Consider the following 26,856-nt stretch of genomic DNA (forward strand, 5'->3'; position numbering starts at 1 on the left):
AAAAAAAGATTATTACTGTGACAGCCGAGCCTGTTTTGCTTTAACTGAGCCTTTTAACAGTTGGAATGAGAGACGTAGAATGTGATTGGTTCTCGCCAAGGGATACACAAACATTGGCCAATCCGGTTGCTCGGCACATTCAGGTGGTAAATCCTGATCCTGCCCCCTGACTGTGACACGGCCCAGAGAGCTCTCTCCTCGTAGTGTATTTTTTTTTTTTTTTTTTTTTTTAGAGCCCTGCCTCGGTTGCTTTCCTTCCCCTGTGCCGCCATTAAAGCCCGTCAGTTTTGTGGTGGGAATCGGGAAGAGGATAAAAATGATTTAAAAGCGTAAAAGCAAACGGCTTGGGATTGGGGGGGGGGGTTTTCTTACTCAGCGGTATGTATGGACATTCAACTGTCAACTAAACGGCGCCCCGAAGAAGTAAATATGCGGGTTAGTATCGGTCAAGTAACAGCCTGAGTTCGGATTGGAGTTTTCTGGAGGAAGCTCCCGTTTGTTTTGGCTCCGAGGAGTGTAAACACAAGCAAAGCAAAGGTAAGCGCTTCATCGTTATCTTGTGATGAGTTGATAAGGGCCTCTTAAAAAAAAAAAAAAAAAACGGCTACATAATCCCGTAATGTTAGCGAGCAGCCTGCTAGCTTGGCTTTAATTCCTGGCTGGCAACAAGAACGAGTGTTGCCTGGTTGTCATGAAAAGGATAACTACTAGAGAGCTCCCACTGTGGGCTCTGTTAACACGACATACACAGTGTTTATAATGAAGTATAACTGCACACGTAACTCTTTTTCTTCTCATTTGGAAGAACACCTTAGTTTGTTGTTTATTTACAACTGAACTCCCTTTTGTTGTCATTCACTTGACAAGTCGCTAGTCACTGGTGAACAGGTTGAACCACCTTTTGTCCAAGTGTTAAACATGAAAGCGTTCCTGTTTTTGCTACTCGCAAATAAAATGTTTGTCAACTTGGGAGGCGTGGTGTAAACACACAACCTACTATTTTTTTTTTTTTTTTTTTTTTGCCTTTGCGACCCCCCCCCCCCCCCACCAAGCAAGGTTAGCGTTAATTTAATTATTGTGATCTCTTTTTTTCTGTCTCGTAAATATGGTTTAAAACAAGGGCACATGTGGTCTTTAATAGTTTTGTTTTGCTTTGGGGGCGAATTGAATTTCAGTGCATCTGTAAGTGTCTTAACCAGTCACGCGCTTCCCCTGCTGGGTATCTGGTTTCATTATGTCCTTGTCTCTTGTTACCCAGCTCTGTTAGGACCCATTTGCCTGGTCCGAGTAATTTTACTGTACGTGTTACAAGCCAGCGTTAGGTTTTGAGAAGTGTCACCTTCGCATCTTCGCCCTCGGTGTTTGTCTTGTGGGTCTCTTTTAAACGTCACTTACTTTGAATGTTTGAGGCTGCAGATGAGTGCCAGATGAAGAGCAGACCGCACTGTAGTCTTCTGCAAGTGTTGGTCAGTAAATGATCAGGGACACACAGGTGTCTGTAATGACAGCAAGAGGTTCACCTATGAATACCTCAAAAGTGTAACACTTTTTTTTTATCATTGCAGAAATGTTAATTAAAGTGAATCCATAAACATTTTAACTATTTCAGAGTGTTTGTCTTTTTAACTTATGTGGCATTCATTGTTTTTATTTAGCATGACATAATTTATTTTCTTGTAAAATTCTCCTCGCTTTTTTTTTTATTTCTGTTACACCCCAGTGGACTGCTTGCTGTGTGATCTCCTTAAGAGTGGATCTGCCGAGCTGAGAACCCCTCTGAACGGCAGGAAGCCCCCCTTAGCGGTGGTGCGACGATGACCGAGCCGCTTGCCAAGTGGGCCTGTGAATACTGCACATACGAGAACTGGCCGTCAGCCATAAAGTGCACCATGTGCCGCGCTCAGAGGCCCAGCGGGAGTGCCATCATTACCGAGGAGCCCTTCAAGAGCAGTCCTGCTCTGGATGCCGGTCTGCACCAGTGGGACCCTGCAGGCCTCAGCAACAGCCCGTCCCAAGGGGGCTCCAGCTTACTTATTTGTCCAGACTCGAGCGCTCGACCCCGTGTCCGCATTGCTGACGTACCTGAGACTAGTAGCAAGTGGTCATGCCACATGTGCACCTACCTGAACTGGCCTCGAGCCATCCGTTGCACTCAGTGCCTGTGCCATAGGCAACAGGCTCAACAACAGCAGCATCGACAACATGCAGCCCATCAAGGACTTCATACCCAGCAGCCCCGCAGCTCCTTGGAATCACCCCAGACCTCAAGCTCTGGATGCCGCCCTGCTCCCCCAGCCACAACTACAGACCCATGTGAGGAATACAATGACCGTAACAGGCTCAACACTCACACACAACACTGGACCTGCACTGCCTGCACTTACGAGAACTGGGTCAAGGCACTGAAGTGTGTGGTTTGTGACCACCCGAGGCCAAATAGTCTGCTAGCTGAACCCATCGAACTAGCGTCAGAGCCCGAGAGTCAACAACCTTCCTCCAAACTTAATGAACAGGACAGAGACAACAGGAGGGGTGTTGTTGGACATGTGGTTGGGCAAGGAGTAGGGAGTGTGGTAGGTGGGCTGGGGGGTTGTAGTAGCAGCCAAAGGAGGTCACCCCCGACAACAAAAAAGGAGTCAGAAGTGAACATGGACTTTCAGAGGATTGAAGTGGCATCAGGGGCTGGGATTGGAAGCAGAGAGGAGCTGGAGGTGGATTTCAAAAAACTGAAGCAGATAAAGAACAGGATGAGAAGGACTGATTGGCTGTTCCTCAATGCCTGTGTCGGTGAGTTCAAAGAACATGTGCTTCATCAACTTCATTGTTTTTTGTTTCACTGTGTACTGGGTAATGAGTCAACTGAATGATGTAAGGCAGGCTATAAGGGGAAAGGGGGCCATAGAGGGATTTTTCCAAATAATTCGTTTAGCGCATTTGTTTCTCAAACATCTGCAAGGAAATTCATTGCAATCCAGTTATATAGTCCATGAGTCAGATTTCATATTTACTTAGAAATCCCCTGCATTCAGCTTTTGTAAAACTTCACTACAGAAACTCCATGTATCTGGCCACCCACACTGTAGACGGGTATTGAATGTGGAGTAGGAGGGAGAATGAACATTTAAAGAACAAGTAGTGATTGGTTTTTCCCATCTCTCTCAAACACTATCTCACTCTTTCGCCGGCCTCCGCCATTGCCTACATAGTTTGTTCTGCACACCCACACAACCTCCAGTCCTTTCTCAGTCTTTTTTGTTGACTGCTGTGTCTGACAGCCAAAAATTGAAAGCCACATTTATTTTTTAAATCCCAGTTAAGCAAGCATGTGGTATGGTAAATTGGTGTATCATTTTTTAAGTGTCCTTAGAGCAAAGGAATCATGTGGTGAAAATGTCACAGAAGCATCAGTGTAGTTTTATTGCTTCTGGTCTGACACTGGGTCTCTAACTGCATGTGACATATTGAATTCCCTCATGTCTGAGCTGTGTGTCCCCTTAGGACTACGTCTCGCGCAGTCTGAAATCCTGACATGAGTGGGTGTGATTTTTATTCTAGCCTATTAAATTTAAAATGTTCGCTCTTCATATCTTATCGGAAGTGTCCCTTTAAGGAAATCTCTCATCGTTTTGGTTGTGCCAAATGTCTAACCCCTCTGCCACCAAATTCCTAATTTTTATTTCCTTGATTTATCCATTACTCACTTGGTCTTGGGAAAATACCCTCAACTGTTTGTTTCCCAGAGTGCCAGTAGACAAGTATGCACATTGTTTGGTTTGTATTGCCAACAATCCTTAACCCAAAAATATTTATTTAACTACCATAGAACACAAAAAAAACAAGCAAGCAAATATTCCCAGTTGAATAGCAGGACTAAAAACTGTATTACGCAGATAAACTACTTGAACAATATGTTAAAACTATTTGAAATTGTTGTCTTTTGATTTTTGGGAGTTCTAGAAATGTAACTAGTCTGGATTCTTGGCCCCAATACAACAAACAAAATGATGCTGATGACTCACTAGTGTTTGATATCAGGGAGCAGTGAGTGAGTGAGTGAGTGAATAAGGTGTGACCCAGCTACAGTCTCAGAGGAGGGAGGGAGAGTGTAGCCCAGTTGGGTTGAGTACAGGCCAGTGAGCCTGTCCTCTGTTGCCAGGGAGGTTTCCCTGTCATTGACGTACAGCCCGGCCGTGGTGTTTGTAAATAGTGGGCTCACAGCTCTGATAGATGCCCTAGTTCCCAAAGGGACCCGCTCAACTAAAAATGGCACAACCATGCAATGAAAGTAAAAAATAAATACGTCTTTGGCTGTTTGAATGACCCAAGACAAACTCCTTTAACTCAACTCGTACATGTTTGGTTACACCTATGCAGGAAAGCATGATGATGATGATTATTGATATTTAGTCTATTTGGTTGTCTTCAATTAGAAATGTCAGATAACAAACACAAATACACAACTTGATAACTAAGATAACTAGGGTTTGCATTTGAATCATTTGTGTTCCTGCTATTTTAAGGAACTGGAGGATTGTTTTCCCTGTTTGATTTGCTGTCTATCAGGTCTGGGTTGACACTGGGTCCAAAACTTTTATCCTCACAACTAATGATGAATCAGATTCAGACAGAATACTTGTTTTCTTTATCAGTCATCCTACTTTACTTCTTTCTGTGCCGGTGAGTCAGTAAAGCCTATTACTACATGTCTTATCTGATGTCTCAAATCACAAGAGCGAAATCTCGAAATGATGAAATGATGAAATTGACTGCATCTTAGGCAGCATTTGGTGTCACATATTAACTGGCTAAATCAGATAGCCGAGTGAAAATACATTAAGAATCAAATATTTTGCAGAGCCTTAAGATCGTGTCGGGGGATAATGCAACTACCATTAAAATACAGACTTCGAAATAATGTTAAAAGTGCAGTATAAGTGCAATTAAACCAAATGGCAGAAAAGCTGCAATTTCTTTGCTCAATTTGAAGTAAGTGACAAAACAATTATTTAATGTTCTTCCATAGTGGTTTAGAAATTCCCCACTGTCCATAAATCTTCGCCTCACGATGTAGAAACACAAGTTTGTTTGGTTCTGATTGCAACAAGGACTATATCATCGTGATTTGAATCATTTTACAACTGAAAATATTTATAGTGATGCAAAAATTAACTCCTTAACTAATGGCAAAATATGTTATAATCATGTGATCTGTATAAATAATAAGGTTTTATTTTTCAATATCCTGAAACCATTACTTACCATATGACAGAAACAAAACTGCTATTATTGTTCAATTAATTTTGCACCTTATTTTGCTTGCTCCAAGATAAAGGTCAAATGCCTCATCATTAACGTTTAGCGCAGAGATAAAAAAGAAGAGAAAGAGGCAGAGGGTTTTTTTCTGAAAAGGATGAAGGAAGCAGTGTGGTTAATTTATGCCAATGTTAATCCTTAAATGTGAGTAAGAGAGAACTTCACATGGTGGTGTATAACTCACTGGTGAGTGACTGGTGTAGCAGGCTAGAAGTTACCAATCACAAGCCTTAAATAATGAACATTTGTCTGACGGCTGTTTTTTTTTCCCTCTGAAATGAAAGGACATGTAGTGTGTGGAAGAATACACCAGCCTGATCCGTGCCGTCTCATCAGCCTGTCTTTAAGTGTGAACCTTTTGGTGTATTTGCACCTTTTGTGCTCTCTAAAGGAGTACAGTACTGACTGCAGGGCTGCAGGCACACCCACACTAATGGAGTGTCTTTTTGGAAAGTGATTGTGATCCCTCTCTATCACACTGCGCTGCTATTGTGTGTAGTTTCTCTCCTCATCTCGTACAATGCCAGCCAACTTTACATGGCACAGTGAGTCCTTCCACCCACTCCATGTCTCTCTCGCTCTCGGTCTTACTCACACACAGATTATGCAGCTGAGCATTGTGTGTGGTCCTTTGACGTGAGAACAAAAGCACGGCAGTGTTTTAATGCTGTCAAATGTACGAGAGAATACTGCATAGACGGCTTTCCTGTAAATGCTAGAAATGGAAAGAGATTTTGTGTGGAAATAAAATTATTGAGGTTCGGTCATTTTGATTCTGTCGTTATAGCTCACTTGTCCAAATCGTTTGCTCCCCTTTATCAGAAAATAAAAGTCTCTCGCTGAGTTAGTGGTGTGAATATATTTCCTAACACATCTCCTCACCTTTTCTAATATCAGATTCTATTTAATCTTGGATATGGCCAAAAATTGGTTCAGAGCATCCAATGTGAATGAGTTTACCCCTGAATAAGTAGTTGAATCCCAGTATTCAGTCTGTGTTTAAGGGTAAGGTTTTTCGATGGATCCCTGTGAAAATAACTTACTTAGCATCCTAACCTCAGAGCAAAAAGACTGTTGAGTGTGTGTTCTGCACGCTGGTTAGTTTGTAACTTGATTGTTTTGGGAGATAAGTTAGCAAATTTGGTTTGTGTGCAAGTGGTTGATTTAATGTGACGCTGTCAGACAGAAAACACTTTTTTTAAGTAATCACCTGCATCGGACTGAACAAATAATCCTTCAGACTTCAGCCCTCTTGCTAAGAAATCTTAGACTTAAGATTAATAGGGTAAAAAATAACTGACAGCCTACAATGTGGCCCCCCTATTGTCGTCTCCCCCTGACTTCAAAGTCAGTGAAGTCTTGAAGCTGTTACAGCTGTGACATACTGATCTGTATTATTTTATACTGTTTGGTAGAGCACAGAATGTCCTCTGCACAGATTCAGTTTGTTGATAAATATGATTTGTATCTGTTTTATACGGTCAAGTTGATATTTTAACTACTTTTGTGAAGTAACCCATGAACTCTTTTAGTGTTCTTATAAAATCCTTTGATTGATAATAATCCTCACACTGTTAATTCTGTGTTTGATGTCTTGATTCAATGTTCCATACAAACTGTTAACTTGAATCTGTTTTAATTGGTTCCAGGATCTTAAATGTCTCATGTAAAAGTATAAACAGATAAAGTCTTTAGGCACTATTTTTAAATGTTATTCATACATGTGACTTTTTCTGTGTCTCCATATCTGACTGAAAGGTGTTGTGGAAGGTGACCTGGCAGCTGTGGAGGCCTACAAGTCATCGGGTGGTGACATCGCACGACAGCTTACATCAGACGAGGTGCGTCTATTAAACCGGTCCTCAGCGTTTGACGACGGCTTCACGCTGGTTCACCTCGCCATCCGCTTCCAGAGGCAGGACATGTTGGCTGTGTTACTTACTGAGGTCAGTACAGACAGCCAATAAGATTACATGAATCACCTGTAATCACAGTATTTACTGATGAAGGGAATTTTCTTTACACTGTGACCAGACATTAGACTTTACCACTTACAACACCAGTTGGTTGATCAAAAGTGTTGGTCCGTATGTCAATCACACATTTTATCACTCACATCTGTTTGTCATGCTTCCACTCCACCTGCATTTTGATGTGATAACTATATGCAGTATATTGCCCCATCACTGGATACAAAGACCCAATTCAGGCCACTCCTCAGCCATGCTCTTGGACAGGCAGCATTTGAAAGGATAGCAGGTTCAACCTATATTTCTACCAATACATCATCAGTTCAAATGGCAACAGCCCCTGATGAACAGGCCTCCTCCTCAGTCTCTGAAGACAGTGTTCTTAAAGGGATCAAGCTCAGTCCCATCAAGAGAGATTTTGAGTCAAAGCTTAAGATAAAAAAAAAAAAACAACAACTGCCACATAAATAATAAAAATTCTGACAAAAATAAAATTATCATAAGAAAAGAAACTGTGAAGTGGTACCCTGTTTGACCTTCCTGGACTGTAACAATCCAATCGTACCTGAAGTCTGGTTTAGGTTGGCAGCATTATTGTTATTGCCATGCTATAAATATTTATGGTCATTTGACATTTTACTAATTGATTCTGATCATGAATATGATTATTATAGATAGCCCTCTCCTTTTTTTTCTTTATTTCTCTCAAACCTCAAAGATCCTGCTCCTACATAGCCCTCACCACAAGAGAGCCAATCACAACACACACACACACACACACACACACACACACACACACACACACACACACACACACAGTCAAACGTTCACTTAGTTTTGAAAATTGTTGTCTTCACTGGCCTGTTCTCATTGTAATTGTTTTTTCTGGTGTTTTTTCTGTGTTTTGATTGTTTTCTTGCAATAAAAAAAAACATAATGATATTATCATGGGAAGGTTTGATTTATATTTTAAATATAGGGTTTAAAGCAAATAATAGAAATTTGAGGCTATCTTAAATTATAGCATAATTACAGAAATGTTTGAGAGATGTTTCAGCTTTTTCTTCATCTTGGCATCAGATGAGATCAACCCAAGTGGCAACCTCAAGTGTGGAAAAGGAAGTCCACTTGAAAGTGCACAAACCTGCAGTGTTCACTAAAGGCTGGCTTCAAAAGCCCAGAAGTCACATACACACCATTTCTAACAAAGCCATGTTTACAGCATAAATAAACATGCTTAAAGCCTGGTGCAAAAAAAAGTTTGCTTCAGCAACCAATGGGTGATGTCACAGAGACTGAGCGTCCATGTTTTATACAGAGTATGAATCAACCAGGAGGAACAATCACAGGGGCTGACGAGTTTGTGGGAGTAAAGAGGCTGGAATTCAGCTGCACACCGAGAAGTCAACATACAACAAATCACCACCCTGTCTCCATTTGATAGCTGTTCAAATATTTTATATAGAATCTGTTTTTTACATCCAGTTTGTTGATATAACACAAAGGCTTACTAAGCTTATACGTGTGTCTTCAGTTTACATGTACATGAGATGTACTGCAGCTTGCTTGCCATCAGCACTATGATGCCAGATTATCTGTACACACACACACACCTCACCACCCACTCTCAGCCTCTGTCCTAGTTTCTCTTCCAAGGAGGGTCAGTGAGTAACCACTGGATCATACCCCAAAACGAGCCCTATCTGATTGAACATCTTACACAGGAACATTTCTTAACCTGCACTTATCCTTCAGGTCATTTGAATTAGAGTAATGAAAGTTAATTTGTCTTAGGTCACAAAGTCATCTCCCTCCAAGACAAAACATTTGAAGGCCTTTTGAAGTGGTCAGTCTGTAACCATGATAGAGAAATAAATTCACTAAGAAGCCATTATGTTCTCACTGTATGCCTAAAACCCAAATTAATGTTCAGCAGCCATTTCTCGCCTTAAACGGTCACTTCTGCAACAAAGCATTTCCCCTAGAACTTACTCACTGTTGAAATCTTTTTTTTTTATATGGCATCCGGATTAATTTTCTTGATTTGAGATAATTTTTTTAACTGCAGAATATCTGAGATTACGTTGAGATTATGGTCCTTTTCTAACATTTTAAACATTCATTGGTTCAAACTCTACCTCCTCATCTACCACAGCCTTTTCCATAATGTTTTAGAATAAGAGGGTTCTTCACCGATGCTTTCTGTATCTCAAAGAACATCTTTGATCTGATCTTAGAAACCTACTTTTTTTTAAGTGGTAAGTGAAAAGGTCCCAGGCAGCTGAAGCCCTTGGCTGTTTGAATGCATATTCTGCATGTCAACACTTTTATTGTGCAGTTGCCAGTGAAATTCTCAGCTTGTCTCATATGAATTCTGTTTGTTTAGATTATGCTTCCTTCCCATTATCCTCCCGTCTCTGCAGGTTTCTCAGCAGGCAGCCAAGTGTATCCCTGCCATGGTTTGTCCTGAGCTTACAGAGCAGATCCGGCGTGAGGTAGCAGCCTCTCTTCACCAACGCAAGGGAGACTTCACCTGTTATTTCCTCACTGACTTGGTGACCTTCACCCTGCCAGCAGGTCAGCACCTCATCAATTAACTAAAAGTGACCGAAACAAGAACCCTTTATGGGCTTGAAAGAATTCCTGTTTGTACTCCTGTAATGTAAAAATACATTTCAGACGGTGTGTATTTTCTGTGTTTGGTGTCAGAGAAACAAAAAACTCTGTAGCTGCAGAAGCCAAGTCTAGCCGTCCTCTCTGCTTGCCAAATGTGTGATAGAATGCTTGTTTTGTTTACTTGTGGCATATGAAATTGCTTGTTGTTCGAATACTGAGGGGACATAATGCTACGGTTGTCTGTTTCCAACTGCCAGAAGACGGAGGCCACCTCTGGCTAACTGTTTGAGTATTGTTCATGCATACTGAGTATATCAGCGCGCCAACGATGCATGTCTCCTGTTCATTACAAAGATATATTTTGATTTTTTTCTGCTCTGTAAAATTACATGCACTTGATGCTTTTTCTGTTGAATTTCTTTGTGTGAAATTGCTTTTGTGTCTTGGTTTGTAGCTTGTAGCTAAGCTAAGGATTTTTGTTAGGCAGTGTTTTCAGGACGATGCAGACATTGGCTTCTGGCCACTATAGAAAGCCATTCTGTTCAGCTCCACAAAGTCAATGCATTCATTTATTTTAGCTAAAGAATAAGCTACTGTGTGGACAAGAGCTCAGAGCATGCAGAGAAAGCCAGTGGCCATTGTGGAAAACACAAAACATTATGATGGCTTGAGTCTAGAAAAAAACATCTCGTTGGCCTCGTCAGTGGATTCAGCTTTTCTGCTGCTGCTTATTTATTCAAGGAGATATCAATGCATCCATTTTATAAGGTGCAAAAAAGTAAGGCTGAACTTACCCTGCAACCGAGTCACCTCAAACAACCTCCCTCTTCTGGTGTATATCATTCACCTTCCTTTCTTTTTTCAGACATAGAGGACTTGCCCCCAGCAGTTCAGGAAAAACTGTTTGATGAGGTGTTGGATCGAGACGTACAAAAAGGTGACTTGTCTACTCTTCATAATTTGCAGTAATCACATCCCATCACATCCTGTGCTTATTTGTTAGCTTACTACAGCTATATGCAGTTGCTTTGGGTGAGAGAGAAAACTGATCCAAGATGAAAGATGGATGTTACGAGAAGGCCTTTGTGTTTTACCCTCTTGCACACACAAGTGTTTTGCTTATCTGTGTGACACTCAGCAAGGCAACCTGTCTTTATCTTGTCTAGCAGTTGCTGCTACCCTAATCAGCCTAATTGAGTTTCGGGGTTTCGCTGATCTGTATTTGATGATTGTACTTTGTCTCAGCTCAATTATTTGTGTCTATTTGAACCAGCCTTAAGTCAAGTATTTTGCACTGCAGTATAGGTACAGCGAGACAGAGACCCTTGATTTCACCTTCAAGATCCTGTCTAAGTGTGTGGGTGTGCTTGCACTTCATTAATGAGTTTTAGCACAATACCTTATCCTAATATACCCTACTGAGCCGAAAACCTTTAATCTTTTGTCAGATTTAGGGATTACAAAAGGCCTGTTAACACTGCTTTAAAATCGAATTACCTGGCCCTGTAAACCCTTTCCCCAATTTATGCAGAGTGATCGGTGAGTGTGCAATTTCAGAAAAATCCCAAGGCAAGTATGACCGGTGAAATTTTGCTCAATTAAATGAATATTTGTGTTTTTTACTACTACACTACCTGCGAGTGTTTTGTGCATAACTACAAAATAAATCAGTTTACCGTCCAACAAAAGGACGTCTTCACTTTGACAATTTTCACACTCTCACTCAACAATCAATTCGATTTTTTTAAGCACTCAACCATCACAGACTCTGCTCGAGTGTTGAAAGCAGCATGCTGTTCTCATGATGGGCTGTGACTCTGTACTAAAGAGCTGAAAGAGACTGAGCTTCATAAAGCAAATCAGCATGCTAAGTGTTGTGTTTTATGGTTAACCCCAGAAACAACAACAACCGTGTATTTAGGCCTTACTTTCTGAAACTTTTTTAAATTTTTACCATATGGACACTCAACAACCACAATCCCACACTCTGACAATCTTAGTACAATGTGTCAATGCGATCTCCCTTCTCTTTCAGAACTTGAGGAGGAGTCTCCCATCATAAACTGGTCCCTGGAGCTTGGAACGAGGTTAGACAGTCGACTGTACGCGCTGTGGAACCGCACGGCCGGGGACTGTCTCCTCGACTCTGTGCTGCAGGCAACGTGGGGCATCTATGACAAGGACTCTGTGCTGCGCAAGACCCTCCACGACAGCCTTCACGACTGTTCTCACTGGTGAGGCCTGCAGACCAGGAACTTAGGAATGCTGATAAATATTTTCGGGAATGTGATTTGAATAGTGCCGTAAATCTTAAATATCTATATTGAAGACGAGTTAATGAACAGGTGTGTTTTTCATCAAATTCTTGTTGCATTAGGTTACACCAAACATCCATTGATACTTGCTTTATCAAAAGTTTTTAGAAAAAGTGAGTATATTAAGTTTTGTCAGGGACACAAAAAAAAAAGATGAAGCTTTAAATTCTCAAGTTGTGTTTTGTTTTTGTTTTGCTGATGTTTGAAATAGAGCTCAGGTTAAGAAGTCGGGATAAACTCTTAAATTCCACAGTCTCAAGATTGGAGTTGTCTGGTTTAAGGAGACACATATTAGAGAGATTTAAATAGAACATGAACATAGAAGCTCAATGTGTCTTTTCTAAGATGCTGTTCTCATTTCAGTGAGAAAATTACGATTCAAATATAATGAGTAATCGCCATGGTAGCTTAACCACAGCAGTTAAGGAGCAATGCAGTGACTGTCAGTCACCATCCGTCGTCACAGAGAGGTCAAATGATGTCACAGACCTAATAGCAGGTGTCTTCATGTGTGTGTGTGTGTGGTCGGCAGGTTTTACACACGCTGGAAGGAGTGGGAGTCGTGGTATTCCCAAAGCTTTGGCCTACATTTTTCACTACAGGAGGAACAGTGGCAGGAGGATTGGGCCTTCATCCTCTCCCTGGCCAGTCAGGTACAGTACATGCACGAAAGCACACACACATGCACAGAGGCAAGGAGCTGGATGTGCTTAGAATGTGACACACTACTGCTGTATGAATTATGCAAGGAGCTTTACTGCTCTTACTGCAGTATACTTAATCTGTAATGCCCTGTGAAAGTGCATCCTGTCTGTCATCAGCACTTCTCTGCCGCTCACTGCTCCGCGTTACCTAATAGACCAAGTATTTGGGAGGGTTGTTATTACATCTGGGCGTGAAGGCGCAGTAATTGTGTGTGTTATAATGTTTTAACCCTTGGCAGAGAGAAAGCACTGTGTGCAAGACTCCTTTCTTTGTAGTTTCACCGACTCAGTAACGGTTTCCCTCCCCTCTTTGTGTTTTCTTTCACAGCCGGGATCCAGCCTGGAGCAGACCCACATTTTCGTACTTGCACACATACTTCGTAGGCCCATTATTGTTTACGGTGTGAAGTATTACAAAAGTTTCCGTGGCGAAACGCTTGGATACACCCGATTTCAAGGTGAGAGCAGAGAACCAACTGCGTGTTGTTTTGGTGATAAAATGTCGAGGGCAGAGCTCCAGTCCTGTGGGAGTAGAAGCACTAGAACTTCCTCTGTGAAATAGATCCAGCCTACATGTGTCTGCATAGCTAACATAGCTGGAATAACTGCCCCTCTGATCTGTTGGTAATTGCTATTTACATCATGTATCTGTGTTATGTCTGTCGTTTAAGGGGTATTTTTGAACAGTGCTGCTCAAAATAACAGCAGCAACATAACAAAATACACTCGCTGTCATAGGAGCACATTTAGAACTGTTTTGGGATACCATGCAGTGTTAAACACACACACACACACACACACACACACACACACACACACACACACACACAAAGAGGTACACTTCAACATGTGTGAACCATCAGAACTGCAGTCAAACAATCCTGTGAGGAGATTGTAGAGCCGGGTCGACGTTTATGGCGAGTAGTTAAAACAGCCTGGACTCAGTTTGCTTGCTGAGCGATGCTGTACTGGGGGTTGATGAAAGTGCTCTGTAATGGCCACGCTTGTGGTAAAGTCTGATGGATCTGTGATTTACTGTTGCCAGGAGCCAATGTAAAACGCACAGAGGGAGGCGTGCATATGGGCGCCTATAGGGAGGGGAGGGGAGGGCAGCTGAGTGTAAAGTGGGGACCAAGTGAACCCAGTAAAACCACAGTGGTTACTGGGAGAGCAGAGTAGCTAAACACAGGTTTTCTCCCAACTGTGGTTTCAGTTACACAGGTATTCATTCTTTGTTTGTAATACAACTGAAGAAAAATAACACCCTTTGTGTCATCATTTCTGCACTGTTCTGTTTATAACCAGCATGTCAGACTCACCATGGTAGGAAATCTCTGGTGGTGGGTATTCATAGACATACATTTACTGTACTCTGCTACAGTATTCTACTTTATGCTGCAGTACTTTTATTGACTTAATGCTTCTGCTCTATCGCATCACTGCATACTTTTTAAATTAACTTATTTATTAGATTAAGTTACTGTTCAGGTTTTCACAACAATAGAACTGTTGATAAAATATGACTCATCAATACGTATTCGACTTTTTTTATTGCTCAAGTTAACTTTTTTCTTTCACTAAAATGTTCAAGGTCCAACATGTAAGATATCGTCTGAATTAAATCATAAATGACCTTATTATATCTTAAGACATTAAGGAAACATGCTTTGTTAAAGGTCTGGCTTTTCTGTGAACAGTGTAGTAGCCAGTGTGTCCTCCTTTTAAGTTTTGATTCCAGTGCAGAATGGTTTGTTTTTGACCAGAGAAGCAGGCAGTTATAAGGCACCCCCACAAACCGTTTTGCCCATTGCCCCTCATTTTAATAACAATGATAATACATTTTATTTGTATCACACTTGACATTTTTGTGAAAAATCTCAAAGTTTGTCAGGCAAACCATCAAGAGCTGCAGCAATGGAAGCAGCCAATCGAACTGGTTCAGATATAACTAATTGTAAAAGCATCCTCATTTTTCTAATAAAAGCTCTATGGCTAGAAACGTGGTAAAACTAGGATACATTTTGGAGATGCTTTTGAAAAATGGAGAGAGGTTAGAATGCAGAAAGGTTTCAAGACAGATGCAGAGCTGGATTAACACTGAAGCTTGAGTGTCTGCGACATGGCAACCTGTACAACCGTAGACTGTAAATAATAAGGTACGCACATAGACTCGATGAGGAGGGGGCAGAGGGAGACGGCACTCTAAAATGGTTTAAATTGGACTGCAGTACCTATTTGAAACGCTAGGTGTCAGAGTTATATATTGCTCCTTGAAGGCAACAAAACCACCAGACCAAGAATAATGAAATGGTATGAAAAGATAAGAGATTTACACCAGTGAGGCTCATATTAGACGTCCCACTATGAAAGAGATAAACCAAGATTAATTATTCTTAAATAAACTGAAACACTCATGATGTAGGCAGTCATTAAAATGAAGACATCAATCTGAAAAGTCAGAAGACGATAAAAAAATTACATGGGTTTTTTAAATACAACAGTAATAAGTCAAATTGATGTAACTCAATCCTTTTGTACACTTAGAATAGCTTCTCATATGTCAGCACCACACTCCATGGCATTACACCCATTGTGATGGCTCTTAAATTTAAAAGTAATGACACTTAAATTTGTTGTTCAGCAAAGATATTCACATAGCATTTAACAAAATAAATGTGCACATTATCAGTGGACAAAGTCTCTAATCTTTTCCACCTCTGCTCTTTAGAATATCATGGACAAAGCGTTCTTGTGTAATGATAAAAACAAACTCTCTCCTCTCCTTCCAGGTGTGTACTTGCCCCTTTTGTGGGAACAGAGTTTCTGCTGGAAGAGCCCGATCGCTCTGGGCTACACGCGGGGCCACTTCTCAGCACTGGTGGCCATGGAGAACGACGGCTTTGACAATCGCGGCGCAGGCGCCAACCTCAACACGGACGACGACGTGACAGTCACGTTTCTTCCACTGGTGGACAGCGAGAGGAAGCTGCTTCACATACACTTCCTCTCAGCCCAGGAAGTAAGAAGCCCTCCTTTTAAATTAAAGTTATGATTGATGTTTAGTCAGAAGCTTGACAGGTTTTTAAAAAGAACATTTTGTGGAAAATGTATCTCATTTTAAATGTGATAAATGCTTTAGCAGAAATATATGTTAGCCTGAATTAAGACAACTGATATGACTCCCTCTGATGGCTGTATTTGTTTCTGCTTGTCCTTCAGATGGGTAATGAAGAGCAGCAGGAGAAGCTTCTGCGAGAGTGGTTGGACTGCTGTGTGACGGAGGGCGGCGTCCTGGTGGCTCTCCAGAAAAGCTCCCGCCGACGCAACCACCCGCTCGTCACCCAGATGGTGGAGAAGTGGCTCGATGGCTACCGGCAGATCCGCCCTTGCGCCTCTTTGTCTGACGGCGAGGAGGACGAAGATGACGATGATGAGTGACAAAACTGAAGTGGAGGGAGGGGCAGGACTCCTCTCCCTCCTCTCTCCTACAGTTTTTTTTTTTTTTTCCTTTTCCTGACACGGACAAACTGTGAAAGCCTTCAGGAGAGGACCAGGAACCAAAAGCTCCCCCAAACCCCGCTCCACCTCCGACAGAAGTCACTGGCTACTCTTTTAGCACTGACAGGCATAACACTTAATGACAAACATGAAACTGACAGACTCCACTGCTGCACAGCACAGATCTGGGGAGAGAATAAAGGTTCTCAAATGCAAATGACCATTGATTTGTTTTGATTTTCAGATGTAAAGGAAAAAAAGGAATCTTTATCCATAGATGTAAATGCATGTGGTTGTTGAAAAGATTATAAGGAAATATACCAGCAATGATTAAACTCAACACTTTATATCCGTTCAGTGTGGGCACTGACTAAAGCACACTTCCAATTTGATCTTTCTGATGTTTTTTTTCCAGTTGATTAAGAGTTGGCTTCTTTGGCATTTTGTTTTTTTGAATGGGCAGGGACAAAGCCAATAAAAATCATCTTTAGACAACCAGAGATTGTGTAATATTAAATGACTTAAATCCTTATTACTAAGCACTGCACATTTATTAAAACATTTCTATATAAGTACAGTTATTGCTTGAATCAAAGTCGTATATGAAGCTCTTGAAAAGGGAGGTTTTTCTCTTTTACAAGTCAGAACTACACTCATTAAGGTTTAGCACACAAACATTCATGTTGGATCTTTGGTTTACCTTTTTTTCAGGCTGATTGAGCTGAGAAATTTTTGTGTGTGTGTGTTTGTGTGCGTGTTTGGTTTTTCCTCTCTGAACTTACTCGACATATTTATTGTTTGGAAAAATATTTTGAGCTAATAAGAGCTTTCTGTATATTTTATTTTTCTCCTTTTTGTGGTTTTGTTAATTATTCTCTTGATCTTGATGAAGACATGTTGCACAGAAACACTGTTGCTGTGAGGAAAGAACCAACAATGACCATCAGTGAAAAGTTTACTTGCGTTGTTGGGTGCGATTTAGTACCTCATCTGATTGCCTAAAATCTGGTGCTTTTGTTTTTATGGGCAGACCAGTGTAGGAATGAGACCAAGAGTACACTTGTCTTCTTTGTCCTGTTTGTTCCTCATAGCATTTGTTGTCAAGGTCACCCTCATGGTACACATCTGTCCACCTCCTCTGTAACCCCTGTTTGTCATCAAGTCAAAGCATCTTTTAAGTTTTTCAATAAGGTCGTTGTGAGACTGCAACATATTAAACCAAAGCTGACAGAAAAAACAAACGAAAAAACATGAGATGTTTCTTTTTTGCTGTGAATGTTTGCATTTAGTTTTTTCCCCTCTGGCCATTGTGTACTGTAACCCTCTTCTGTGTATCATTCAAGTCATACACGTTTCTGCGCGCATCACCTGTATGTTGCTTTGTATTTATGCAATAGTTGCAGTTGTGACCATGATGGTTTGTGGATTTAGGCCTGACTTCACTATACAGAGTGTAACGCAAAGAACAGGCAAAATAAGGAAAAAAAAATAAAGGAAAACCTTTTTGAATGTCCAACTAAAATGTTTACTGTCTTGACATTATTTTTTACACACTTTCACATCAAATTATTTGCAATTTGTGGTCTTTTAACTTTTATCTGTTATTCTAACCACAAATTCTAATTTTATTGAAGTCAATCCCTTACGTGTTTCTCTAGCACCTCCTAGTGGATTACAAATATATTACATGTTCGTACAAGCGAGTCAGTTGATGGTCATAAAATATTAAAATAATTAACACTTCTTTTTGACCAAACATGTATTTTTCTAAATGTAAAGAAAAGGTTTGAGTACTTTTTATGTAGTATGGTGACTTGGGGGATGTACTGAAAGAGGTCACCTGGATAATCACTTCAAGTGATTAACAGCAGTGACGTTTGTCTGAGCTTCTTTAATACACTTAAATCTACGGCAGGCACCAAACTATATTTATATAGTATATTATGTATATTTATATATTTTTAGCCTCGTGCATAGAGGCTATAGTCCTAATTGCAGCCATCGTGGGTTTGAATCTGACCTCGCTTTGCTACCCGCATCCCCAACTCTATCCTGTCTCTCTTCAGCTGTCCTATCTAAAAAATGCCAATAATTGTGAAATAAAATGACGTGCTTACCTTTCAGATTCACTGACGATTTAGTTTAAAATCGTATTTCTGTACTCGAGGGATGTCGCTCTGGAATATGACTGTGGCTTACTGGCAAAAGTCTTGACGTGAAATAAACTTTGATCGGTATCCTACAGTCTGTTAAAAAACCTTCTGTAGAACATCTTCATTATGAGTCAATGGTTATGTGTTCCATTCTAAATTCTCCCCTGATTCCAGACCGGTTCATGCTGTTTACTGATGAACAGTGGTGGAAAGGAACTCTATACATAACTTGTGTACTTTGTATTGAGTACTTCTTTACCTCATCAGTAACATAACATTTATTAGATAAGGCATAAAATATGTATAAAAAAGTGTTAGCATTTATAATAAGGTACACAGAATTCAAAATATGTTAATCAGCATATTCATTAAAAATATCTCTAGACAGAGTCTGCATGTCTTTCAACTTGAACTGTGTGCTTGCTTCTTTTGGTTGCTTGTTGGTCACTGTTGACCACTTGAAAAAGGAAGTCTTGGCTGAATGTCCTTTGTATCCTACTGGCTACAGGAAGCATCCAATATGCCTGTTCCCCCCGGAGGCTTTAAAGATGACAGAGATGAAAGTGCATCAATATATAAATTATGGATTAATACCTTATTTGGCATGGATCTTTTGGATCATCTGCTATAAATTATCCTTTAATAAATCTGTAAACTCTCTGACACCTGGCTGCTGTAACACCACAATAGAGTCTGTCCATCTATCCATCCAAACGTACCTCTATTTACTGCTTTTGGAAAGAAAGTGAGGAAGTTGTTGTAGGTCTGGTTGAATTACAAAGTATTATATTACTGACATAGACTATGGAGCTAAAAAAACAAACATTTTTAAAGGTCTTAAAGCAGTTAGAAATATCACAAACATTTCACAGAGATAGTAACCAATCATCAATCAGAACAGTAAACTTTATTTATTGTTTCCAGCTGCACTGTATGCTATATGTTCACCTTGTACAAGAAACAAATACAAATACTCACACTAAAAACCAAACAATCTGCTAGCAGCCGTCTCTTGCTAACGTCACGGGGCTAAATGGGATGGATGTGGCTGCTGTTGTCCCCAGAGGGTTCGATGCCTCCAAGAGCCACAGCTGGCTTCCATTAGAGCGGAAAAACAAAGAAACTACGTGGAGGAGAGGGTGGAGTCCTTCACATAAGACTATGGTTTTACGAACTTTGAACGGGGAAAAATACAAATCTAACAGGACTGAAAACCTTGAACATCAAAAACATACATTTGATATAGAAAAAAAAATCCACAATGGAGAAAGATTGAGGGACATGAAACTCAAAACTCCAGAATTTTCTTCATTGTTCAGTTTTGGACTTATTTGATGGTAATTTTTTTCCTGAGACATTTATAGTTTTTTTTTTTTTTTTCCTACCTCTTTAGCTGGTGCTGTGGGTCCTTTGGGTGCAACAGATATTTGGGACACTTACCAAATACGTTAGGTACCTCAGTTCACCAGAGTTGGAAAAGTTACAACAGCAATATTTCATCTAGGCTCAATGTACATTACCTAACCACAAATGGTAGATGCTCTTTCTTCTTCTTCTTTCCTCTTTTTGTTGGTTTAAAATGTAGTGGGTTTTTTTTTTTTAAACCACACAAGCCTTAATATTCTTCCTGGAACTGGAAACCACATTTACTGCCCCACATCTTGTCTTTACATTCAGGGGCCACCAGTATGATGATTAGAAAAGAGCTAAGGTGGCGTCCATATATGGGAGGGAGACGGCAGATGTTCACTTTTTCTCGTCTGCTTAACATACATGTAAGTGTAAATCCATTCATTTTAACACACTCCAAGAACAAAAAAAAAAACAGATATTCACTTGAAACAGAAACACATAACATAAGAGAAACAGAAGATAAAAATAGAAAAATAACACAAGACATATTTGCACTGGAATGGGTGACACTGATAAAGAAGGGGAGAGTTGACGGATAGTTAATGAAGTCCTTATCCCTTCAAGTTCTTCCTCTAAACAGGGGAGGGATGGTCAGATTTCCATCCTGCACGTGGAACTGTCAACATGTCCCAGAGCGCGAGGAGTCATCTCCCTGAAATATACCCAAAAATAAAGATCAAAACATAAATGAAGAAGAAAAAAAAAAACAGATATGGAGGAGGAAAGGAGTCTGAGTTTGACGGTCAGTCCCATCTCAGTGTGGCAGCTCATGTGTGTGTGTTAACATCCGCTGTCCTCACTTGGGCTTCATAGTTTCATACAAAAAGAAACTGTGTGAAACGTTGCCCTGCAGGCAGTCTGCTGGTGGGTTCAGATGGCTGAAGTCAAAGTCGGATGCTTTTGATGGTAAAGTTTCTGAGATTTTCTTATTTTGTTGTAGTTTACATTGTTTGAGTCTGTCCCCGCTGCTCGCTCACAGCTGCAGTCCTACGGCTCGCTCATGTGCTCTCTCAACGGGTCGCCATGTTTGGAGGGTTGGTTGGGGGAGATGGCCTGTGACGGATGGGTACCAGGGGGCAGGGTGTGGGCAATGGGCACTCCCCCAGGAACCAATCCCTCCATAGGTCCAGGAATCCCACCGGGGGCGACACCCATCACACCAGGAGGGAATCTGAAGGAGGACAGGAGGTGATGAGCACGCACGACAACTAGCAGAGGAAGATGACTCAACATTTTATACATATCAGAAATTATTTGTTTTTTCTTTTCAAAGCTGAACTTAAATGTGTGTCTCCCATGCACAATTGTCTGGAGAAACTACTGCTCGAAAGTTTTTAAAAAATCCAGAATTAACACTTGAAATTGAAAAAATCAGAAATTTCAAACAACTTCATATGATAATGTTCTTTTCAATATAGTAATGACTACTTAACATATTAGTGCTGGTGGAATTTTAAAGCATAATGACCTCTATGAAACAACAAGAAATGACGGAGGTTAGCGTGGCGAGCTTTAATGTAATACATGGGAATGGTAGGGTCTTAATTCAGGGAAGGGGACGGACTTTAAAATGTCATACACTCAAATTACCTAAACAAAAGAACATCTCACTTTCCTTTCCATACGTTATTTCTCAACAGATACCCCTCTATACTTTTAGCACACTTCAGGTAATGTAGATTTAAACTGTAATCATGCAGATATAGCCTCAGTTTGCACCCAATAATAAAGTGAGAAAGTAAACACATGTTTACAGACATGTAGTACAAGTAGAAAACAAAAAGGGACTCCTCAATGAATTCTGACGGAACAAGAATTAAAACAATTAAAGTAAGTTAACTAGTAAACTAACTAAGTAACCTAATCCTTTATTAAAGGGAGGCAGAAGGGAAAATGTCTGTGTGTCTCATTGAAAATAAACAGCTGATAATGAACCAGGTTTGTCTGTAAAGGTCTGACTGAAAGGTCGACCCCATTATGCATCACCACAGAGCAGCGGTGCTTTTCTCCTGGTGACACCACTTTGTGTCCTTTCACGCTACTTCTCACTTAAGAGCTCCTTCACTCAAACATTGCTGCTCTCTTTCATACTCAGCTATTTCATTATTTAAATCCATTGACTTCTTATGAAAGACTACTAATTGTGTATTGATTTCCAATGTGTCAAATTGTAACTTTAAATGTAGAAACCAGTCACCACCAGTAGAGTGGTCCTTAGAGTTAGGGTTTGGAGTCAGGGGGAGGTTTAGGGAATTGATGACATGAGATTGGCAGAGTTGGTTCAGTTACAGGACAAGGGAGTTAGGAGTGTGTGAAGCAGGAAAAAGCCTCTCAAGATTTCAATGGGATTTGGTTTCATAAATGATGTTCATTTGCTCTGGCCTGTGGGCCAGCAGTGGTAGTATTCATTTACCTGGTTGAGAATTAGGAATATAATTTGTCCTGCATTCCCCCCGATGCTATGGCCTGTACCATGGTTTGGTTCACTCGGCTGTGTGAGAGAAGCAGTTCATTCTGGTTGAGACAAAACTGAGAAATGAAGAGCCTAAGCTTAACATGGGATCAATTCATTTGTTCTACGTAAATACGCCAGGAAAAAAAAAAAAAAAAAAAAAAAACTAGGACCCAACCTAATATTCATATTAACAAAGTCAGAATTTGTGACAAGTATACATTTGAACATCTAAGCTAACCCTCCCCCAGTGTGTTTTCATCCTCATCTCCTGCAGGTGTTGAGATGACACAGGTGTTATCTGTGCAGTGAGAGTAGACCTGCAGGGGGTCACATAATTCCACCTCCTACCTGTAGGCAGCACCATTCATCTCAGGGTGAACTTGAGGCTGTTGCTGCTCCATCATCCCCCAGGGCGCCGCCGTGATGAAGAACTCTTTGTTGACACAGTTTCGGAGGCTGTCCGGAATACGGCCTGTGTCAGGAGGAAAGAAATTGCACATTGGTGAGATGAGACCAAAAAAAAAAAAAAAAACTTGGTGTGCTTCATCATCCTCAGGTTAGGAAACTCAAATGCTGTTATAATGCCATATTGCTTTGCTTTAGGAATATAGAATAAACTGAGGGATTCTGACAAATCATTATCAAAGTGATCAGCAGCTGAAATGACAATTGAAAAAAACATCAGGCCAAGTGAAATCACATATTGTAACATGCTTAGCTCCCATTTTGATAGGGCCACCAATTTAAACAGCCTTTAAGATGTTGGCTACATTTTAGGAACAACAGCGTGTGCATGCACTCAGCCAATTAGCAGCTAAATTCACCGTAAGCCAGGAATGCCTACTATTCGATGATTCAATGTCATTCAAAGCTTTCACACGCTTAGCTTGGTAGTGGTTAAATGATGTTAGCTAAAGGACAGCAGCTAAAGGATGGTCAAGTGTGCCATTTTCCCTGAAATGTGGCCTGATGTCTCTCCTGATGTTCACTATCGATTATCTTTTCAGTTGCTGCTATTAATGAGATACTCTACATTTCCATGGCCTCCCACCTGGACCTCAGTAGTGTGACATTAAAGTAGCATCAGAAAACCTTGACGGAGGGAAACATTTATGAATCTATGTCATACAGATCCAAGCTACCCCAGTTTTACTTCAAGCTACTTTAAACAAGCTGTAATACATGTTTCTGTATTGTAAGTGTTATTTTTTTTTTTAGAATTTTTCACATCACTGGGGGACACAACCTTTTTGACACCACACCACTTATAAAAATGTAAAATATTGTCATCTTTATGTTGAATATAAAATATGTGTACTGTACGTTAAGACATGATGACAATAAAAAGTAACAAAGTAGCGTCACAGCTTCCCACTATGAGCGTAACTTTACGTTGATTCGCTGCCATGTTCATGTAGGTATTTAAACATGTCTTTATACCAGTGATGGCTCGGCGTATCTCTGTGGCGGCGGCCTCTCTCATCTCCAGGGAAGCCTGCTCGCTGTACCAGGCTGTGTGGGGGGTGCAGATCAAGTTGGGGGCGTCTTTCAGAGGACCTTGGGAAAAACTGTTCCAACAAACAGAAAGAAAAGAAGACCGTGAATTGAAGGGATTTTAACTCCCTCACTTATTCTGCTGCATTAGCAGTTTAAAAACACTTGAGATTCTTTGCTGAACCAACAAATAAAAACGTATGGTTAAAATGTCTTGAATAAGAAACTGAAAGTGTGAACCTGAAAGGCTCCGATTCGTGGACATCCAAGGCGGCTCCCCGTATCCTGCCTTCTTTCAGGGCCTGAGCCAATGCTTTCTCATCAACCAGACCCCCTCGTGCAGAGTTGACCAGGAAAGCACCTTGACGCATCTAAGGACACACACAGCAGCACAGCCATAAAGTGTATATTTTCTCAATATTCTCAGCGATACAACATCGAGATGCGTGTGTTTGAAGTGCTGTCACAAGTGCTGTCATTGAACCATTGCTGCGTGGGAAGACATTTCTATAAAACCCAAACAAATCCTTTTCAAATCAAGAATGACGAGTAAACAAAAGGCTTTTCAAAGAAAGGGCAACATTCAAACGACACTAATCCCTTCAGATTCTCAGAAAAGAATATGGCTTTACATAAAACAAGAAAGTAGGTGATGATCAAGAAGGACATGCACTCCATTGGAAGGCTAAAAAGCATCGCACAATTTCAAGAGGAGGAAATAGTTTACATGTCATCAGCCATCGAATTTAACACAACTTGCAGTTTGTGTCATATCCTGCAGATGGCAGCAGAGACAACGAAGACTAAGTGGATAACTGAAGTGTTTCTTGTGATAAGCATGTTAGGGGAACAAAAATCTTCTGACTCAGCGTTATTTCGGGCAGGAAAAAAAAGCAGTTTCAAGTTGTGTGAAACCTTAAATGTAACACTGTAATGATAAAATACACCCAGGTGTTAGATTAGCGGCTAATTCACTGAGGCTGGTTAACTTGGTTGGCACAGTGAGTTGGATTGTCAGTGGCATTCCTTGCCTGGTCATTATATGTGTGTGTGTGTGTGTGTGTGTGTGTGTGTGTGTGTGTGTGTGTGTATATATATATATACATACTAATATATGAAGTATGATGGATTACATGGCAGAGAAGATTTACATTCATACCATCTGAACCCTAAGATGGCTTATATCATAACATACATTTGCCAGAGAACAGGCACAATAAATTATGCTTCTTTCAACTTCAAAGCCAGCATGTTTGGTTCATATCCGGTGAGGAACATACAGAATGTCCCACTATGACGGCATGTGATCCTCGGTTGTTACGCAGACACGCATTTGGCATTGCTTGGGTCACAGTGACCTCAGAGTGATGCATATTAATCTTAACCCATAAAGAACAACAATAATTACAGTAGATAATGCAAATATGTCCCAACCACCCCCCATATGTACATCCCTCTTATAATGGATCATAGAGATGCTTTGCATGTTTTTGATTTGAGTATCTTCACACCTTTGAAAAGGTTGTTTAACAGACTGAAAGTAGGAAGTTGCCAAAGGAGTGCTTGCTGCCAAATCGGTTAACAGTCACCGGGTACAAGCTGTGCTACCAACCTTCAGGGATCATTAGCCTACCCAGAAGAATGTGCAGCCTGCTTTGGAGCAAAACATGAGCTACTTCCAGGCTGATTCTTTTTTTTTTTTTTTTTTAAGTTAAAGGCACTTTGAGCTCCTCAGATGATCTTGTCCTCCGTACCTGTTTGATGGTGAAGTCGTTGATGAGGTGGTGGTTGTGTTCATTAAGGTTGCAGTGCAGGGACACGCAGTCACTCTGGTAGAGCAGGTCCTGCAGCGTGTAGACTCGCTGAACGCCCAGCGAGCGCTCCAAGCCGTCCTGGAGGTAGGGGTCGTAGAAGATCACGTTAAAGCCGAACGCCTTGGCCCGCATCGCAACCGCCTGGCCGGAGCGACCTGAGGGGGGGGCATGAGAGGGGAGAAAAACTCTTTAGAGAGACACTAAGGAGGTAAGCTGGAACATAAATCCAAACCTTCTCTCGAAAGCAAAAACAATAATATGTTTTGTTTCTTTTTTTTGTTTCTCTTAATGCCGTCATTTTTAACAAGCTGAAGTTTCAGTTACTAATGTGTCAAAGAAGCAGCTAACCAAATCCAATGAGGCCCAGCGTCTCTCCTCGGATCCTGGCCGCCCCAGACGCCACCTCTCGGATCTGCTCTACGCTCTGGACCCGCGTGCCCTCCCGGAGAGCCTGGTACAGCCAGGTGTTTCGCCGGTACAGGTTGAGGATGTGACAGATTGTTGAGTCTGCTGTTTCTTCTACAGCCGCTGAGGGAATATTACACACTGCGATGCCTGGAAAAGGTAAGACGGGAGAGACAGTTGGAGCTGATATCACAGCGATAACATCAATACTTCATATGAAAAGTAAAATTAGCATAGTAGAAGTTATTAAATAATGAATGCAGCTGTTTTGAAGATATATACATGTGCAGTTCTATAAAAAAAAAACATAAAGATAATTTATTTCTTTATGATTGTGCCGTGTATAAAACTAAATTTAAAAGGAATATAACTACTGATCATGAATGAAAAAAGTCCATGTCAGTGAGCTGAAATGTTTTACAGCAAACAACAATAATGAGGATATCACACTAAATCCTGCTTTCAAACCAAACATATGCTGAAGGGGCCAAATGGGAATCTGAGGGAGAGTTTCATATCTGTTGGAGCATCTGTTCTGCATATTATGCAAACAGTTCCATTACTTATTCTGTTTACAGTGGCTCATCCTTCCTGTTACATATGTTGTTTATGTTCAGGCAATAGAGTGAGCTGTTTCATGTGGCAGCCTTTCAAATGTACAACATCTTCACACAAAATCAACAACTTCTATTTTCTTCTTCTTTTC

General features: G+C 40.8%; 2 protein-coding genes across 6 annotated transcripts in view; one reads left to right on the plus strand and one right to left on the minus strand.

Moving 5' to 3' along the window:
• The first annotated feature begins 239 nt into the window (after positions 1-239).
• On the plus strand, positions 240-17,938 carry zranb1b (zinc finger, RAN-binding domain containing 1b). Its single transcript, XM_020639177.3, has 10 exons — positions 240-537; positions 1,721-2,787; positions 7,072-7,259; positions 9,707-9,860; positions 10,765-10,836; positions 11,935-12,133; positions 12,747-12,867; positions 13,247-13,376; positions 15,708-15,937; positions 16,138-17,938. Exons 2-10 carry the CDS (start codon positions 1,815-1,817, stop codon positions 16,354-16,356), a joined length of 2,286 nt encoding a protein of 761 aa, XP_020494833.1. The 5' UTR covers positions 240-537; positions 1,721-1,814; the 3' UTR covers positions 16,357-17,938.
• Positions 17,939-19,456: 1,518 nt separating this feature from the next.
• Positions 19,457-26,856, minus strand: part of LOC109987906 (C-terminal-binding protein 2) — a 68,062-nt gene continuing 60,662 nt past the window's right edge. For 2 of the 5 annotated variants that reach the window (XM_065959430.1, XM_020639181.3), the window contains 6 exons: positions 26,094-26,300; positions 25,686-25,900; positions 24,172-24,302; positions 23,878-24,005; positions 22,786-22,909; positions 19,457-21,153 (listed from right to left, as the gene is read on the minus strand). In XM_065959430.1, coding sequence (XP_065815502.1) covers positions 20,970-21,153; positions 22,786-22,909; positions 23,878-24,005; positions 24,172-24,302; positions 25,686-25,900; positions 26,094-26,300 — 989 coding nt within the window. In that variant the 3' untranslated portion in view covers positions 19,457-20,969. Of the gene's footprint in view, positions 21,154-22,395; positions 22,512-22,785; positions 22,910-23,877; positions 24,006-24,171; positions 24,303-25,685; positions 25,901-26,093; positions 26,301-26,856 lie in introns of all 5 variants that reach the window. The other 3 variants (XM_065959429.1, XR_010667029.1, XR_010667030.1) reach the window with 3 other exon arrangements.

This window comes from Labrus bergylta, chromosome 10 (assembly GCF_963930695.1).
Source record: "Labrus bergylta chromosome 10, fLabBer1.1, whole genome shotgun sequence".
NCBI lineage: Eukaryota > Metazoa > Chordata > Actinopteri > Labriformes > Labridae > Labrus > Labrus bergylta.

Excerpts from the sequence above, each read along its gene's own strand:
- zranb1b (XM_020639177.3), top strand. The coding sequence starts at position 1,815 with ATGACCGAGCCGCTTGCCAAGTGGGCCTGTGAATACTGCACATACGAG. Across the intron at positions 7,260-9,706 it reads TGGCTGTGTTACTTACTGAG|GTTTCTCAGCAGGCAGCCAA; the intron begins GTCAGTACAGAC and ends CCGTCTCTGCAG. Across the intron at positions 12,868-13,246 it reads TCCTCTCCCTGGCCAGTCAG|CCGGGATCCAGCCTGGAGCA; the intron begins GTACAGTACATG and ends TTTCTTTCACAG.